The following is an 18,542-nucleotide window of genomic DNA, read 5'->3' as shown; positions in this document are numbered from 1 at the left end:
AAAGCGGTAAAATCACAAGCGGACAGCGCCGGGAGGACGGCAGCACGCACGCCGCAGACGGCATAATGCCCTGCGAGCGGCGACGCATATCTGAAGCAGTCATAAGTCAGCTGTAGAAACACACAATTCTAAACAAAAGTTCAATTTTGTTTTTTTTTTTTTTTCAATTTTGTTTTTTAAAAAGTCAAAAAGAGAGGAAAGAACAGATGAACGAACTAAAACAAAAAGCAAGTTGGCAAGGAGCAGGCACTCCCCTGGGTGAGAACCACACTTCCCACGTGCCAGGGCCTGGGTCAGTGACCAACTCTGTGCACTTCCTGCGAGTGCAGACCCCGGGCGGCAGTGGTGACTGACCCTCACATGGACACACAGACTGCAGCCCTGGCTCCCAGCTCTGGTCCCAGCCTGGCCCTGTCCTGGAGGCATTCAGGCAAGTGCATCAGCAATGGGAGCTCTCCACGTATACGTGTGTGTGTGTGTGTGTGTGTAAACTCACCCCTCATCAACAATCACACCCACTTTCCTCAACAGCAGAAATGTTCCTTATCTGCACTTGAAATATGGCCAGTCCAATTAAGGAACTGAAGTTCAATTTCATTTAACTTTAATAAAATTTAATTAAAATGTAAACAGTCACCACATGTTACTAATAGCTTCTATATGAAACAGTGTAAGTCCAAGTATTCCTGGAAAAAAGCAGATTTTGCCAAACGGGATAAAAATGACAGACCCAACACACACTGTCTATTAAAAAAACCACTCTGGATATAGTGAGATAGGTTTGAAGTAAAAGAATGGAGAAGGATACACCAATGACACACTAATGTAAAGCAGTACTGTGGCTATCCCAAGATTAGAAACAAAGAAACAGACCCCGGAACAGGCAACATCCCCAGGCATAAAGCCGCACATTTCACGATAACAAAGCAGTCAGTTCACCTAACAGCTCTTCCAAATACATAAAGCAAAACCTGACAGAAGTGAAAGGACAAACCAGGAAGACCACACTGCAGGCAGAGTTGTCAGCACTGCTCTCCTCCTGCAGTTAAATTCCAGAGAATCAACAGAGACAACCAGCACTTAAGAGAACCATGAACCACCCTGGCCTGACGGTCACACACCACCCCTAAGACTCCAGCAGCCCAGACATGCCTCTCAGGTGCGCATACCTTAGCAAAGAAAGACCACACGCTGAGCCATAAAATAAGCTCACACTGTAAGAACTGAAATCCAACAGAGTATGTAATCTGATTGGAATAAAATTAAATTAAAAATCAGTTAAAGGAAGGTATTGGGGAAATTCCTAAATATTTAGCAATTAACGAGTAGACTTCTAAGCAATTCATGGATGAAAAATGAAATAACGGAAGAACTTGGCATACACTGTAAATTGAACAAAAGTTAAAATACCCATCAACCTTTGCAGGATGGAGCTAAGCAGAGCTCAGAGGGACACCCGGGCTTTAATGCTTACTTTGGAAAGGATCTACACCAACTCTCTGAGCCAGAGGGGAAAAAAGAGTAAATTAAACCCAAGCAAGTAAAAAGAAAGAAATCAAAACAGTAAACTTGGTCTTTCAAAAGAAAGCATTAAAACTGATCAAGCTCTACCTAAGTCCGCCAAGGAACTAAGAGAACACACTTTTCTAGCATCAGGCACAACAAGGTGTAATACTGGGGCTGATGCTATGGCAGAGCGGGGTAAGCCACAGCCTGCAGCGCCAGCACCCCATAGGGTCCCGGCCGCTCCACTTCCAAACCAGCTCCCTTTCTCTCTGTCTCTCCCTCTGCCTGTAACTCCACCTCTAAAATAAATAAAAATAAATTTTTTTAAAAAAGTAAAAAAGGAAGGGAGGGAGGGAGGGAGGGAGGGAGGAAGGATCTGTTCCAGGAGGATACAAACATTTATTAAGGACCTTTGATGGCGCCACACCCCGAGGTGTGCACACTTAATTCTCCACACCACCTCTGACACAGGAATCCCCCCTAGAACTTCACCCTGGAATACACAGAGAGCTCCTGCAAGCTCATCCACGCACGACGTGGGGAGTGGGAGCTGGACCCGAGTGTATCCGTGGGTTCACACGGCCGCCACACCTCCCCATGAGCTGGCCCGCCAAACCCACACCCATCACAAGCACTCCTTTTAAACCTAAGCTGTTTCTCCAACTTCCTCAGACAAATTAACTGGAAAAGAGGGGACAGGAAAGACCACGGACCTACAATGCCTAAGCTGGACGGGCTGACTCCCAGGTGCAGAATCCCTCACACTACATTATACCAGTGCTACTGTGCTGGACCCAGACAAGCACGGGAGAGTGCTAGCAGACAACTCCTCCCGCGCCGCGCACACACAGCGGAGTGACAGAGCCATCGGCACCACTGCGCAGCAGCCTTCTCCCACGGGGCAGAGACGGCGGCCCCGGCTCTCGGGGCTCAACCGGCAACTCCTGACTCCAGGATGCTGACAGCCACCGGACGTCAGGAGAAACTGGGCTTTGAACCCTGATCTTCGACCTCAGCACAGGGCGGGCTCTCCTGGGACACCGAGCAGCGGCAGCCACGCAGTGGGGAGGGTAAACAGTGACCCTTGGGGGCCGTGTTGCTGAGCAAGGATGCCTGGGAGACAAGAGCAGTCCACGCATTCTCACTGCCGACAGCTTCAGCTTCCACGGGTTCACTGGAACACAGCCCATCCCAAGGAGAGGCCTGTGTATGCTGAGCGATACCGATGTTTAATTCTGAAATTCCATACCACGTACTAGTGATTGAGCCACCTGCTACCCTGTCAAAAAGAAACGCTCTGAAATTTAACATCTAAAAGTGATCACACATTATGACCAAAATCTTTATTGCCATAAATGATATAAAAAGTATAAAACCATCCAACAGGGAGGACCCTTCATAAAAATGTCAAAATTCAGGCAATGGGGGCTGAAGAGACTGACTGAAAACTTCAAGAGAGAAGAGCAAAGACTGAGAAGTAAAGGCGTCCTTATCTCTGGCTTGGGGTAAAAACCACACTTCTAACTCGCAGAAGTAAGCGTACTTACAGTTATGTGAGCACTGGGGGATCATCATTGCAATGTTGAAATACTCAAAGCAAATTCCACATCGCAGCAAGTCATCTACCGTCTGAAACACAAAAAATACACGCACTTAGGCCAGTGTCGCTCCCCCTCTTCATGGAGGAACGACACTAAACCCTGCCTAGGCTTCATATCCGAGTCACGGCACCATTATGTCGCTCCCCGTCTTCGTGGAGGAACGACACAGGACCCTGCGTTGTTCTTTTGTCTGCTCGGCCCTTCCCAGGTTTGCTGCTGGTTCTTCCCGGGTTGGCTACCGTCCCTTCCACCTCCGTGGAAGGGCGGTTCCCCCTGCCACTTTTCCCCACTTCCGTGGGGGAGCGGCACACCGCCGGCCGGCTCTCTCGGGGGCTGCACAGGTGTTCCTTCAGATAGATGTTCCCCTTAGATGTTCCTGGTGCATGTTGTCTCTCTCCTCCTTTATAGTCCTCTTCCGCCAATCCCAACTCGGCTGCCCACACGCCGAGTACGCTGCTCTCCTCCAATCAGGAGCAGGTCCTGCTGCTTATTGGTTGAACTGGAGGCAGCTGTGCAGAAGCTGTTTACTTCTCTCCCAGCACCATATTGTGGGAGAGCAGATGCATAGAATAAGTCTTAATTCCAGTAACTTAGTCTAGTCCGAGTTGCTCCCCACAGACCAGGACACCGAGAGTGGAGGGCTTACACAGAACTTCTTCATCCCCAAAACCGTAATTCAGTAAAACCCCTTTGTCAGACGGATACACGCAGGGTCCTCGACAGAAGAGCCCAAGCCGCTCGGACAGGGGGCACCACGCAGCCTCCGGGCCTGGCCGGCAGCCCAGGTAGCGGCTCCCCGTGCCGCTCCTCAGACTGCATTTGCTGGCTCACATCACCGTTGGGACAGTGACAAGAAAAGGAAGTGAGGAAGTAGACGGCGCAGAGAGCCAGAGACGCGTGTGTCACCTGGGCAGCGACCGGGCAGGACGGCGTCTGCTCGCAACCCTCTCAAACACCACGTCGTTCCACTCAGCGGATCCGGGCAAACATACACTCAGAAGGAAACACTCCGATGTACGGGTAGAAAACAGACCCGAGATCACGGAGGAGAGGAGCCCACAGTGTGGCAAGCGCCGACCTTTTGCTAACAAGGGAAGACTGAGGAAAAACGTGTCCTATTTCCCTCATTCACACACGGAAAGAGATTCTGTGACGATCTGCAAGGAACTTAGAAGTAACAGCCCCTGGGGAGGTCAGCTGGGGGCAAACAAGGAACAGGGTGGGAGGGAGACTGTTACATCTGCTTTTATGTATTTGTTGAAACATGAATCTGTCACCTTTTAAAAATATAAACAAAAAAGGATTAATGTCACTACCAGTCGGCCTGATGGATATCATGTAGCCATCAGCACCCTGTGTACTGCAAGAATAACGCAGGGGAGGGGCTGGTGCTGTGGCGCAGCGGGTGAAGCCACCACCTGAGTGCCGGCATCCCATTTGGGTGCCAGTTCCAGTCCCAGCTGCTCCACTTGCAATCCAGCTCTCTGCTGTGGCCTGGGGAAGCAGTGGAGGATGGTTCAAGTCCTTGGGCCCCTGCACCCACGTGGGAGACCTGGAAGAAGCTCCTGGCTCCTGGGTTCAGATCGGGGTAGCTCTGGTTACTGCAGCCATGGAAGACCACCCCACCCCACGCCTCTCCTCTGTGTAACTCTAACTTTCAAGTAAATAAATAAATCTTAAAAAAAAAAAAAAAAAAAAAAGGCAGGGGTCAGCGTTCACGTTCTAACGCACACTTCTTCAAAGTCGGAAGAGAAATCGACAGCAGCCCAGACCCCGGAGCCTGGGGGCCAGGACAGTCTCGGGAAGCCCCCAGCACCAGGCCAACCGCAAAGCCCAGGGCCCGGAGCTGCCGAGGGCGCCACCACGGCGACCCACAGCCACATGCAGGAGGACTGAAGGGAAACAGGAGGGGACACTAACAGCGGCTCTGTCTGACGCTAAGGTCACCAGCAGTGTTCCTTGGCTCCTTCTTTATGCCAGTCTGAATTGTTATTATTTTTAATGTGGACACATCTTATATTTATAATGTGTCCCAATCAAAAAAAAAGCTTATTACAGCCAAACCAGGGAAATAAACAGTAACACGCCCTAGTCTCCCGTTACTCTGCGGGACGGCTACTTCAGGGACACCGAGAGCACTGCGGGAGGCGCCGGGCAGAGGCAGCCTCTCGGGCTCTCAGGCTCCCTCGCACAACCCTCGGCTGCGGGAGGGCAGGGCCGGAGCTACCGCGACACTCGCCACACGCATGCCAATGCATGCCACACACACACCACACACAAACCACATGTGTGCCACACATACGCCACGCCACACGCATGCCATGCATGCACCACATGCATGCCACACGTGCCTCACAACATACATGCCTGGAGGGGACGGGGACAGCCAGCAGGCGTCCCGGGGGAGCCTGCGTTTGGAGACAGTGACCGGGAGCACAGGATGCGAGGACAACTCAACAACTACAGAAAGTCCTGGGGACAACAGCGCCCTTTGCAACGTGCTTGGACACTGTGGACTTCTCAGAAACACGTGCACGCAGGCACCACGTCTCGCTGCGGGTCTGCGTGAGTGACAGCTGCACGCAGCACTGGAGGAACCAGGGCAGCTCCTGGGTTCTGTCCCTGGACGCGCGACAACACGGCCGGGACACCAGAGGGCGCTGGTTTCCGCCTTCAGAACCCGCAGGAGGCCAGCGAGCTCGGCTGGGCGCAGTCAACCGGGGCTGAGCTCTGAGAGCGCTCGGTGTCCGACTCCACCCACCGGGGACGCGGAGCCCGGCCCAGGATCCCTCTCCACCCACCGGGGACGCGGAGCCCGGCCCAGGATCCCTCTCCATCCACCGGGGACGCGGAGCCCGGCCCAGGGTCCCTCTCCATCCACCGGGGACGCGGAGCCCGGCCCCGGGGTCCCGCTCCATCCACCGGGGGACGCGGAGCCCGGCCCGGGGGTCCCTCTCCACCCACCGGGGACGCGGAGCCCGGCCCAGGATCCCTCTCCATCCACCGGGGACGCGGAGCCCGGCCCGGGGGTCCCTCTCCACCCACCGGGGACGCGGAGCCCGGCCCCGGGGTCCCTCTCCATCCACCGGGGACGCGGAGCCCGGCCCAGGATCCCTCTCCACCCACCGGGGACGCGGAGCCCGGCCCCGGGGTCCCTCTCCACCCACCGGGGACGCGGAGCCCGGCCCCGGGGTCCCGCTCCATCCACAGGGGACGCGGAGCCCGCTCTGAACAGCTTGAATAGGGTTACAGAACAGGCAAGTCCGCAGGGCTGCCGCGCGGGTCCCTGTTCTCTCGCCAACGCAGCCCTGCCGGCAGCACCAAGCACGCCTTAGGTGCTAACGCTTACCTCGCCCGGCACCCTCGATCCACCCGTGCAGGATTCTGAGCACCTGCTAAGCCTGGGTCGCTACCAACACTCGTCAGCCTACACCACCCGTCCCACAACCCCCTGAGTACACTCAGACTCATAGGGGCCACAATGAACCAGGGCCACTGGACCCCGAACCCACGCCTTCGTCCCCTGCACCTCAGCTGCACGGCCTGGTCCGCCCCTGTGTGCCCCGTCCACTCGGGGCTATCTCAGGCCACCCCGTCAGTCACTGCCGGGATACCCCAGGTCCCGGCAGCGACGTCAGCAAAGGCCCTGGGTGACCGCAGCCGCCCCCAGGTCCCTCTGCGGAGCCCACGGGGCAGACCCACAGCCCCCCCCCCCCCCCCCGGGTAGACCCAAGCGCAGAGGGAGGCGGCCTCACAAACACAAAGGACGAGAGGCAGGGCGAGGCCGCCCCGGCGAGCTGCACCTGCCCTGGAGCGCATCCTGCAGGAGTCCTGGGCCGTGCACGGACACCGGGGGCAAACCTAACCGAGGTCCACTCAACCCACGGCCGGCGCCGGGCTGAGGCCCCGATCTCCGGTTAGGAGAGACAGGGAGACGGGCCGCTGCTGGGGGCAGGCTTCGGGGCTGCGGCCGGGAGCAGAGGGCGCGCACGAGCAGCAGGAGGGAAGCCGGCTGCTCTCCCGCGCGCGGAGATCGTCACGTGAGGCCGCGCACACGGGAGCCCACGGCAAGGCCGGGCCGCCACTGTCGCGCCCACGGCTGCCCGCCATGCCGCTGCCGGCATCGCACCGCGCGACGGCCACCCTCCCGGCTCGCCGCGACACACCAACGCCCGTCCCTGTCACTTCTCAGCGGAGGACGCTCGGGCCCAGAGCCGCGCGCCCGGCGACCGGCAGGGCACAGCCGGGCACCCGGCCCCGCTCGCCGCTCGCGCCCCGTCGTCGCCCCTCTCCGGGCCCCAAGGAGCCCTCACCTTCATGACTGCCAGGCCCGGCGGCCACCGAGGCTCGGCCAGGGAGTCCATGGTCACTCCCGAGGATGCTGGGGGTCGGCCGCCCGCTGGCCTCCCGCGCTGCGCTCCCACTCGAAATTCCCCGCGCTATTGAGCTACGTCAGCAGAGCGCGCCGCGGCCGAGACGCGCGCGGGGCCTGCCGGGAGTTGTAGTAGGTGGGCGGAGCGTGGGCCGGGCCGTTCGTACTGCGCACGCGCCGGGCGTCTTCCTGCCAGGCGCTGGTGAGGAGAGCCGGGAGCCGGGTCGGTGCAGCGGGTGAAGTCCCCGCCCGCGGGCGCTGGCGGCCGCTGTGGCTGCCCCGTTCCTGAGCCCACGCCTTGCCAATCCTCCTGGAAAAGCCGCAGGAGATGGCCCGGTGTCCGGGTCCCTGCTCCCGGGTCACCCAGACGGTCACGGGCTCTTGGCCGCGCTGGCCCAGGCCTGGCCCTCTGGGGAGTGACCAGGGACGGAGGACCTCTCTGTCTCTCCCTCTCAAATAAAAAGAACCGTGAAAAGACTCGTTCCCGCTTTGACAGGAGGGGGCGGGGTCTGGTTTACTCTCCCAGGACGGGCTGTGCCCCAGGGAGATGGCGGCTGCGGCTGCGACTCAGCTGACACAGGAGTGGAACGTCCAGGAGAGGCCCCTCTGCAGCCGGTCTCGGGGAGACCACAGCCATCGAGGTCAGGGCCCGCGCTGTCCGGCCCAGGTGCACCTGCTGCCCACAGGCAAAATGCAGAGGGGGTGAGGGTGGTCGTCCTGGTGCAGGGGGTGCACGCTGGAGGCGGGCGCCCAGCAGAGGCCCCCTGCTGTGCTGTCCTGGGACGCGGGAGCCCCGGGGAGCCCCACCCCAGACAGTGGAGCTGAATCCAAGTTACTGCCGGTGAGGCCCGGGGGCAGGGGCCGCAGCGGCCTGAGAGGCGAGGAAAACGCTGGGCAGACGCAGGGAGCCCGGCTGCAGACAACGAGCGGAAGTTCAGGGAGCCGTGACGTCACCCCGGAGCCGTGACGTCACCCCAGAGCCGTGCCGCCCGGGAAAGACGCTCAGGAGCTGCCACACCCGTCGATGGCCTCATTTGGGCCCTGATTTGAAAAAACAACTTTAAATGACATTTCTGGAACAGTCAAGGAACTGTGAATGTGAGTGGTGCATTTGTCATATTGGGCAGTTATCACTGATTTGGTCAGTGTGGTTTGGGATGGTCCCTGTGTAGAAAATGTCATTTTTAGAGGTGGGCCGGTTGAGATGTGATGTCATTGGTTTACTTGAATCTCTAAAAAGTCAAAGGAAACTTTGGGAACAAAAAGTAATTGTTAAATCTCGAAGAGCGACACGGTTATTAATTAATCAGTCTGTGTCCTGTGAGCTTGAAACAATTCGTAATGGAAATTAGGGGTAGCCGGCCCTGCCATCCTACAAGTGACCGCACGGGGGCGGCAGAGCACCGGCTGGGTGTGGGCTCAGGTTGGAGGAGACAGCAGGCGCCCGTTTTTCGCTAATTTCCTTATTCTTCCTGGGCTCCAGGGGACACAGAGCTGAGTGCACCGCACCCGGCTCTCCTGCAGCCGTGTGTGTGTGTGTGTGGTGGCCTCGAGGGGACAGGCACCCGGAGCCCCTGTCCCGCTGGGTCCCTGCAGGCACTGGGGTCCCTGGTCTTTAGAGTGGAGACCTTGCCTGGGCGTGTGGGAGAGAATTTTTGTAAAGATTTGTTTGAAAGGCAAAGCAGGAGAGAGACAGACAGACAGAGACAGAGAGAGAGAGGTCTTCCATCCGCTCGTTCACTCCCCAAGTGGCCACTCCTCTGGTGCTCGGGACGGAGGCAGGCTGTCGGCTGTCTGACTGCCGCGCTGGGGGACCTGGGGAATGTGGTCTGGGGACAGGGGCCCTGGAATCTGAACTCTCCAACAGGCAGCAACCCTTGCTGGGGTCCTCGCTGTGCCAGGCCCAGCCCCCGGGTGAGCCCACAGGCAGGTGCCGTCACTGTCCCTACCCTAGAGATGGGGAAACGGAGCGGGTTAGGGACTCGAGGGGAGGCCGGGAGTTAGGCCCAGCGGTGTGGCGTCCACAGGGGCGGCTGTCCGGCTCTGGGCAGGTGGGTGTCCTGGAAGGCAGGGTCTGGGGCGCTGGAGATTTGCCGGAGGCCCTGCTGTGACCGTGCTGCTCACTAGCGCCCCCTGGAGGGCGAGTTCCCTGGATGTTGCCTGATCTCAGATCTCAGAACCTTTCTTGTCATTTTGGGGAACCTCCCCCACTCTACTCTCCACCATGCGGGCAGGCAGCTGAGCAGAGCGGGGGGAGGCCCTAGACCTGTGGACGCCACTGGGACACCGGGACTCGCCCTGGACTTCATTCTGGTGGGGCACACAGGGAGCCTCTCGCCTGACCACACCAGTTGTCGCTGGCCCAGTGCTGCCTATGCCCGGCTCCTCGCGCCCACCTGGGCTCCCTGGAGAGCACCAGCGGCGGGGGAAAGAGGAAAGGCTTGTTCCCGGGACGCCCCTGCTGACCTCGGCCCCCAGGGAACCTGTGCCTGGGGGAGGAGACTCGGCCAGGGACTCCTGGCTGTGCAGGCGCCTCCTGTGAGTGAGGGCACCCCCCCCCCCGACACACACAGCCTGGCCTTGCTGAGTCTCCCGATGCTGCTCCAGCAGAGTCCTGGCGCCAGGCCGCTCGGCCCCTCCCAGCTCCCCCATCACCCCCCACCCCCCACTCTGGGCCGCCAGCCCAGGGAGCTTTGTTACAGTGACAGGAAACAGACCAAGGGGGCCCCAGGAAGCACAGGCCCCTGGGCAGACACAGGATTGGTTATTTGGATGCTCCTGGGTTTTTTGTTTGTTTGTTTTTAAAAAGATTGATTTATTCATTTCCAAAGACTTACAGAGAGAGAGGGAGAGACAGAGAGAGAGGGGTCTTCCATCTGCTGGTTCACTCCCCAAATGGCTGCAATGGCCAGGGCATGGCTAGGTCAAAGCCAGGAGCCAGGAGCTTCATCCGGGTCTCCCACATGGGTGCAGGGGCCCAAGCACGTGGGCCATCCTCTGCTGCGTTCCCAAGTGCATTAGCAGGGAGCTGGCTGGGAAGTGGAACAGCCAGGACTTGAACCGGTGCCCATGTGGGATGCCGGCACTGCAGGTGGAGGCTTGGCCCACTGCACCACAGCACCGCCCCCTATTCTGCTCTCTGGGGCCTCCCCCTGCCTCCCTTTCCCCACGGACTTTCTCGCTGCGTCCGGACCTCATGGCCTGGGCCTCCGTGTGGACCAGAGGGCTCCCTGGCTACCTCCCACCCCATCAGCATTGCAGCCTCCACCCTGGGCTCCTCCTGCCACGCCCTGTTGCTGCCTCTCTGTCCAGCTGCCTAGGAAAAGTCCTCCACAGGCCCACGGCTCAGCCCACCAAGGCCCAGGCTACTCACTGATCCACCATCAGCCACCTGTGAGGCTCCTGTGGCCGGCGGGAGGGGGTCACAACATGGCCAGACATGGGCTCCCAACCCCAGGGGCAGCACGGGGACGGCTGGCATCTCCATGGGTTCCTGCAGCCTCTGCCCGGACGCCCAGGGGTTCCTCATGATAGGGCACGGGCAGGCAGCTGGAGGGGCCTGCAAGCCACAAGTCCCGCCCCTGTGAGTCTATCCTACTTGTCAATCAGAACAGCCCCTTTCCCAGGATGCCTGTGTTTCAACAGGGACCTGGGGAGGAAGGCGCCGTGGAAATATGTACATTAGGCACCAAGTACTTTAAGAGTCCAGGCGACTTCACATCTGTACACACAGGCCCTCCCCACACGCACAGCTCATAAAAGGAGGTGCCTCGGATGCCGTGGCTGGGTGGGGGGACGGTGGGCACTCGCTCTGCTTCCCCTCTCCCACCCTCCTTCTGGGCCCACCCCCACTCATGTCGGGTATCTGTGTGTGGGGGAGGGGGTGACCCGTGCACCTGAGTTCACTTTCTCACCTTCGCAATAAAACGCATGAGTGTCAGCCCAAGAATTCTTCTCTTTGTGCACGACAAGAACCTGGAATAAAAAGAGAACCCCCCACCCCGCCCTGCACAACACAGCACACACCGATCAGCTGGCCGGTGACCCTGTGAAAGGGAGGTGCCAAGGCCCGGCACGGACACAAGGTGGGGCCCGAGCTCGTCAGAACCAGCCAGGCAGACACGTGGAGCTTGGGGTTGGGGGACACGGGTGGGGGTGCCGGGGGAGGGGGAGGGGGAGCATGGTCCGGGGACATGGGGAGCTGGAGGCCTTCTGTCCCCTTCCCCCTGTCCTGGGGTTCGGAGTGAGTCCTGTCTCCTCCCTACTCTGCTCCTTCCTGGTCTAGACGCAAACACGGATTCTGATAGAAACGCGGCAGCGAAATGAGGAAACAGGAGGTGAACCGAGCGCAGGGACTCAGCAGCAGCACGTCTCCTCCAGCTTAGGGTTGAGGGGAGGTTGGGGCAGAGCTGAGCTCCCGGAGGGAGGCAGGAGAGATCTACTCCGCAGGTGGCTGTCCCCTGGGGGCCACAGAGTGGTTCCTGCATTGCGTCCCGGTCGTGGTGGCAGAGGGGCCGCTCTGTGGACCTGGAGCCCCCAGGCCTGGGGGCCCTCACTGTCAAGCAGGATGTGAATAGAGTCAGCCTCCCCCGAGTGTGCTGGGGGCCCCTCGCGGTGGGCAGGTGCAGTGCCTGTGCTGGGTGGGACGCACAGCTGGGGGCCCCTCGCGGTGGGCAGGTGCAGTGCGTGTGCTGGGTGGGACGCACAGCCTACGCTGGGGAACCAGTGAGTCTGCAGCTGTTCCAAAGACCAGGGCGAAGCCGCAGTGTGCTCGCATGAGCTTTTCTCGAGCACATAGGCTAGCAAAGGCTGCATCACTAACCGTCGTGACACTGTGTGACGAAATCCACCCCCATCGATGATTTCTCCCGGGTCGGCAGCGTGAGCCCAGCCCCGGCCACCTCCCTTGGACCATGGTTCCTTCTGATACAAAGTCTGGCAGGCGATGCTTGGGCCCACGGATCTCTTTCCTCACCTGGGTCTCCTGTACGGGGGATCCCCCGGCTCAGTCCTGCTCGGTGAGAAGCAGACCTCAGACTGACTTCTACGGAAGCTGAGCAGGTGTAGGTGGTGGAAGCGTCTACATCCCGCGAGAAGCCGTGAAACTCAGACGGGCTGTGTGGGCACAGGGGCAACCCACGCAGCTGAGGGCAGCCAGCCGGCCCCAGGTGCCAAGGCAGCCTTGGGACGATGCTCACGTCCTCCCATCCGGGTCTGCAGCCAGTCCTAGCCTCCGGATCGGACACTCGGTGGTTTGCAAGCCAAAGAGTCCTCCACAGCCACGCGCAGGAGGCAGACGATCCAGCCACGGGCTGTGCTTTGCAGCTGGCACAGCTGATAAGCGATGAGGATGTCCCCTTTGTGCCTCCGTCGGGCAAAGACACTGCAGTGTTCGTTGCTGGTCAAAGCTCATTCCAGCATTCTAGCGTCATTGTCATGGGCCACAGACTTGGTGCCAGGAACGAGGGCTCAGCCTCCTGCACCCCCGCAGCTACTCTGGGGCAAGGGTCACACCACGGCGCTTCCAGACACACGCAGAACCGGGGAACGCAAGGCACCCGATTGGGGCTCCCCAGTGACCGCCGCTGTACAAGCCCCGACAGCTGCCAGGGCGCACACAGGACACAGCCTCACAGGTGCTACGCCCAGCGGCGTCCGCAATTCGCAAGACCCCATTTCCCTTGTGAAGTTCCCCCTGGCCGCCCCCCTCCTTGGCGGAGTCAAGGGGTCCTGCCCCCCAAGCCTGGTGGCACAGCACCCAGGAGGAGAGGCCGTGCAAGGAGCTCATACAGAGCCTGGCTTTGGAGTCAGACCAACCAGGGTCACGTTCTGGCTCCCCTGTTCCTGGCCTGGCCCCAGACAAGCGCCGAGCCGCTCAGAACCCCGGGTCCGGATTGTGACCTTGACCTCCAGCGTCCCGAGAACTCGGACCTGCATGGACAGGGTTTAATCTGGGGCAGAAATGAGCAGTGGGTGAACAGCGCGCACGTACACGCCTAAAGGTCATGTGACACATGTGACACACGTCACACATGCCCTGGCTTTGGAGATGGGCACCCCGTGGCCACCGCTGAGTCCCCCTAAGCTGGTGGAGACCTTGCTACGGCTGACAGCTCCAGGCCACCCCCACCCCGGCTCTGACATGTCCAGTTCCAGTTTTCCCAGCAGCCCTCCGTCGGTCACCTTCGGTTAGCTCTGCGGGGAAACACTTGACCTTCCCCTCACTGGATCTGAGCTAAAGAACCTCGCGGAGGGGGTGACTGGGGGTGCGGGGCGGGGGGGGAGCAGGCAGAGGGTGTGGGCTGTGTCCCCTTGTGCCCCCCCTGCAAAAACCACCAGAGCGTGTTTGAGAAAAGTTAAGCTGTTTTATTTCACAGGATAGCTCCACGTCAAACCAGCAGGCACCATCAGAATACACACAGAGGGTCCAGTCAGACACGCTACGGGACGGGCGTCAGGTCTCAGAGTAGAGAAACAATAGACGGATCGTCACGTGGGGACAGGCAACCGGCCATTTCCTAGGGTGGTCTCGGTTGGGGGAGGAAGGAAACACAGCAGACCAGCCACTCGGAAGCAACCAGAACCAAACCTAGCGCCAGACCATGTAAACAGGCACACTGCCCAGCCCAGGGGCCATCGCGGCCGAGGCGGGCCGAGGGCGCTCGGGCTGTCCTGCTCCCGGAGCAGCTTTGCTAGCCTGCCGGGGCAGGTCACACAGGAAGAGGTGTGGGCCAGGGGCAGGACGGCCATCGGGCCACCCCCAGAGGCTGGGACCGCGCTGAGAGGCACCAAGCCCCCTCGCCGCTCTCCCGGCAGCTCTGGGTCTGTGGGGAATTCTCTGCTTGGGAGAGAGGCGAGCCCGGAGAGCGGGAGGAGTGGACAGGGAGCCTGAGCGTCAGCTCTGCCGATCAGCAACCCGGCCCGCCCCTTCCCGCCCGCCCGCGGCCCTTCCAGCCCCGCGTGGCCCTGCACAGCGGCTGCCACCCGCCAGAGCTCGGCCGGGTTCTCTGCAGAGGAACGCATCCGCTCCAGCGTGCCACCTGCTGGACGCGTGCGAAGACGGGAGCACGGAGACCGAGGAAGACTCGTGACATCACTCCCCGGGGTCTTCCACTGGCCGCGTGCCCGCGCTGAGCGCCAGGGAGGGCCAAGTCCCGAGGATGCCCCTGCCTTCGCGACCCCCAGAGAGGCCCCCGGCCACGCCGCTGCCCTCTGCGCACCGCAAAGCAGCTGGAAGAGTTTGTAAGGCAGATCTCCGAGCCGCTGGCTCCGTCTCCCGGGCTCTCTTCCCGCTGGGATATCTCCATCGAGCGGGAGCCCCTCGGCCCGTGGGGATGCCTGTCCTCCTGGGCCCTGGCCCCCTGACTCCAGAGGAAGAGGCGCCCACGTCTCCGCACAGACCGCCGTCCCCTCCGGCTGTGCGGCTGTGCGCTCTGCGCGGGTTCAGAAGGCGCTTCAAGGTGAGAAATCGTTAGCACTGAAAACGTGAAAGGTGCAAATCCCACCGCTCAGAGCAGCTCGCTAAGAGAAGGGCTCGAAGGGCGGGCGGGCGTGGAGACGGGGCCGAAGCACGGCGTTTGTTCTCGGTTTTATCCAAGACAGCTGCCCCGGGCCTGGGACACCGGACCAGGAACTCATCGCCTTTGGTCGGCTGTCAATGGACGTCTCGCTGGTCCATTCCTAAGAGGGACTGACCGTTGGCTGTACCTAAAGACGGAAGTTGTGATCTCGGGGTCAAAGGTTAAGGAAAATCAAATCATTCCATGAAGCCAAATTAAGAAAAAGAAAAAAAAATGCCCGTTTTCAGCGAACTGATCGGCGCGGCTTTCAGAAATGGTGATGAACAGGCAGGTAACACCACTTCCGCTTTACAACTGGTTATACTGAGGACTACGAACTAGGTCACTACATTCCCCCACACGCACTGTACAGGTAGGTTTCTGGTATTTGTTTTTACACTGATCTATCTACCAGGTGCGAAGATTTGGTGAGTGGCATTGGCTATAATTTCATTGTAGCCTTGGTAAAAATTACAGTTTCACATTGTAACAGTTACTTTCCAGCGTTGAAGCAAATACAGCAATATATAGTGGACTAGAACAGGCAGGAGCCGGGAAGAGTGCCAGTGCTCGTGAGCGATGAGGGGGGAGGGACGAGGTCGGTGGCACAGGTGTGCACAGTGGCAGGGGGGAGGTGGGGCGGTATTTTCTACTTGGTTTTGCATCGAGGCTCAGATTGGGGGCTGAAAGAGTGGGGACACACCTGCCCTGTGTGTGTGTGTGTGTGTATTCTTCCCTAAAGATCAGCTCATCCGCCACTTCCCAGCGGGGGAAAATGAGCACTTAAAGAAATCAGGAGAGGCTCTACTCCAGGGGATTCCGGAAGGGGCAGGCCCAGCTTCAGTAAGGAAGACCCAACGGTCTGACTGGCAGCGTGGATGCCGGCAACACACAGCCCGCCGTGGCGCTCTCGGCAGTGGTGGTGGACTCCTGGATTTTGGGGCTGGGTGTCTCCCTGGGACGGAAGCGAGAAGTCTCGCATCCTGCATGGCACGGCCCCCACTCCCTGTCCCCTGTCACCTCTTAGGCAGGTACAGCACAGCCCTGGCTGTAACGTGGGGACATCCTATGTGCTCACAAGCAGAGGGCCTTTTATACCCAGGAGCCACACAAGAAGGGGTAGCACCTGCAGACAGGACAACGGGGGGTCACCTCTGTCACTGTGCCCCTTCCTGACGCTGCCTTCATACGGTGTGGCCCCCAGGGCAGAGCCTCACACAGGGCGTAGCAGCCAACCGCTCCTGCCCGTCCAGGTGTTCTCACCAGGTGCCTCCCTCACGGAGGACCAGGGCGAGCCAAGGGTGCAGCTGCTAAAGACGCGCCTCCGCCCTTGCTAATCGGGTGCGGGAATTTCGCCACCCACTTCTCACAAGCCATCAGGAGGTTTCCGAAAGAAAGGGCTGGTGGTTTGGGATGCAAAAGGCTCAGCTCACTGAGGCTGCCGGCGCGAGCCAGGCTGCACGGCCCGCGCACGGTTCCCACGAGGCTTGGCCCCCTGCAGCCACACGGTGACAGAGGCTGAGACGAGCACACGCGAGAGCGCAGGAGCTGGGAAGGACAGGGAGGGGACCCTGGGTCTGGCGTGAGGGGCTCAGTGAAAGCGGTCAGCGGTGCCTGCGTTCTGTTACCCCAAACCAGCCCAGCCCCGGGGTGTGGAGAGATGGAGAGAAGGTAACATGGAATCGCGCAGCCTGGTCCCATCGTCCTACTTCCCGCTACGCTAGGCGCTCCGGGGCCAGCAGGTGAAGCAGAGGAGGGAGGGAGAGACCGAAGCCATTGTCCCTGCATAAACTCCGCCGGCCTGCAGAGGGCGCTCAGGAGCCCCCCAACCCCCAGCGCTGAACCAGACCCGCAGGGGCCCACGCAGGGCACCGCCCACGAGAGCGACGTGGCACAAAGCCTCCTTGCCTCCCGAGCTCCGAATTGGACACGGTATCGTTAGTAGGACGAGGAAAAGAAAAAAAAATCAAGTATTTTCAAAGCGGTGTAAGTCCAATCTCTACGGCGAACGCAGGTTTGTTCCTACAGCATCGCTAGGGTCCGAAGGACCTTTTTCCCAGCCACGCGCTACGATGCGGCCTGGGCCCCTGCCGTCCCCCGCTCCCACCTACAGACAGGGACCTGCGCTCGGGGGTCTCCTCCCGTGCCTTCGCGGGCACCGCCGGCCCCGGGGCGGGGTCTCTGGGGTGGGCGGAGGGGCTTCCTGGGAAGGGTCCCCGCCTCTGGGAGCCGTCGGGGGCCCGGCTGCCCTGGAAGGCCACGGTCTGCAGAGCGGGGGAGCCGCGTGGGCGCTCTGCAGCTTGGTGGTATATTGCTTCGTCCGCAGTTACTGTGGGGTCCCACCCAGTAACTCAGCCGGAGATGTCTGGTGGCATGGGTCTGAGGTAACTCTAAGTTTATCATAAAAAGAAAAAGGAGAGACTATATACACTTATAGTATGTGTGTGTCCTGACCTAGTATTTGTATACAGATGCATAAATATATATATGTACACACACCTGCACGCATCCATCCGGCCTCACGCGCACGCGCACACACTCACGGATGCAGAACGTCGGGGTTGGGTTTCCAGTGACAACACGCACAGAAGCCGGGAGCATGTGCCTCCTCCGTCCTGCCCCCCGCCCCACCCCCGCACTCCTCGGGGTGTCTGCTCACGGGACACGGGCGCCCACGGCTGGGCGGAGCCTGCAGTCGCCGCGGGGCCTCCACTCCGGCAGACCTCCCACGGGCCAGCCTTGCTGGGGAGCGAGTGGGAGCCCGGGGGCCGTGCCGGCCACGGCCCCTCCCCCGCCCCCGCGGGTCACATGGTGCCGGACTTGTCCGCCGAGCTGTTGGGGAACATCTTCTCGGTGGGCGTCACGGCCGGGCTGCTCACGCCCGAGCTGCTGCTGCTGCTGGAGCGGGGCTGCACCGCGGGCCGCACGGGCCGCATGGGCGGCGGGCGCAGCTGGGCGCCGGCCAGGCGCGCGGACAGGGCCGGCTTGAAGGTGGTCATCATCTCGGCGGAGGAGCTGCTGCTGCGGCGCGTGGCGGCGTCGGGGTCGCGGATGACGATGGTGTGCAGCGGGCTGGCCGGCTCCGAGCTGATGGGGCCCGGCGGGTTCTTCAGGGGCTCCAGGGTGTCCAGCACCACGTCCGGCGCCTGCTTGACCGTGTTCTGCCGCTCCAGCTCCCGCAGCTCGTGCAGAGCCGTGCTCATGGTCTTCTCGATGTCCTGGGGGCAGAGCGTGCGCTGGTCAGCGGGAGTCTGCAGGCCAAGCCTCCCCCAAGGCCATCAGGGCTTGGGTGCACTCCCCAGGGCCTCCTGCACCCAGGTGGGAGCCTAAAGGTGGGCACGCTCCATGCATGGGAACCGACTCACACAGGCAGGTCAGGTGACCTGGCCAATGGGCAGGAGCCAGAGTCACAGGGCCACAGGTTCAAGTCCTGCCTCTGCCTCTTACTTACTGTGTGACCTTGGGTGGGCACCCTCACCTCTCTGAGCCTCAGATGGCTAGCCT

The 18,542-nt window shown here is 60.4% G+C and overlaps 2 protein-coding genes across 20 annotated transcripts in view; both read right to left on the bottom strand.

Annotated features, from left to right (window-relative positions):
- RAD18 (RAD18 E3 ubiquitin protein ligase) overlaps positions 1 to 7,585 on the bottom strand; it is a 102,250-nt gene extending 94,665 nt beyond the window's left edge. For 11 of the 15 annotated variants that reach the window (XR_011379675.1, XR_011379674.1, XM_008273577.4 and 8 more), the window contains exons 1-2: positions 7,421 to 7,578; positions 3,054 to 3,135 (exon numbers count right to left, since the gene is read on the bottom strand). Coding sequence is in view for 11 of the 15 variants with exons in the window: in XM_008273577.4 (XP_008271799.2) it covers positions 3,054 to 3,135; positions 7,421 to 7,471 (133 nt within the window). In the remaining 4 variants the exon portion in view is untranslated. Of the gene's footprint in view, positions 1 to 3,053; positions 3,136 to 6,910; positions 7,004 to 7,420 lie in introns of those variants that run through there. The other 4 variants (XM_008273586.4, XM_002720617.5, XM_051831966.2 and 1 more) reach the window with 4 other exon arrangements.
- Positions 7,586 to 17,691: 10,106 nt separating this feature from the next.
- Positions 17,692 to 18,542, bottom strand: part of SRGAP3 (SLIT-ROBO Rho GTPase activating protein 3) — a 331,270-nt gene continuing 330,419 nt past the window's right edge. For 4 of the 5 annotated variants that reach the window (XM_070051217.1, XM_070051214.1, XM_070051215.1 and 1 more), the window contains one exon: positions 17,692 to 18,256. In XM_070051217.1, the coding sequence (XP_069907318.1) occupies positions 17,843 to 18,256 (414 nt within the window). In that variant the 3' untranslated portion in view covers positions 17,692 to 17,842. The remainder of the gene's footprint in view (positions 18,257 to 18,542) is intronic. The other variant, XM_070051219.1, reaches the window with a different exon arrangement.

This window comes from Oryctolagus cuniculus, chromosome 10 (assembly GCF_964237555.1).
Source record: "Oryctolagus cuniculus chromosome 10, mOryCun1.1, whole genome shotgun sequence".
Taxonomy (NCBI): domain Eukaryota; kingdom Metazoa; phylum Chordata; class Mammalia; order Lagomorpha; family Leporidae; genus Oryctolagus; species Oryctolagus cuniculus.
This window is presented reverse-complemented; position numbering and strand designations above follow the sequence as displayed.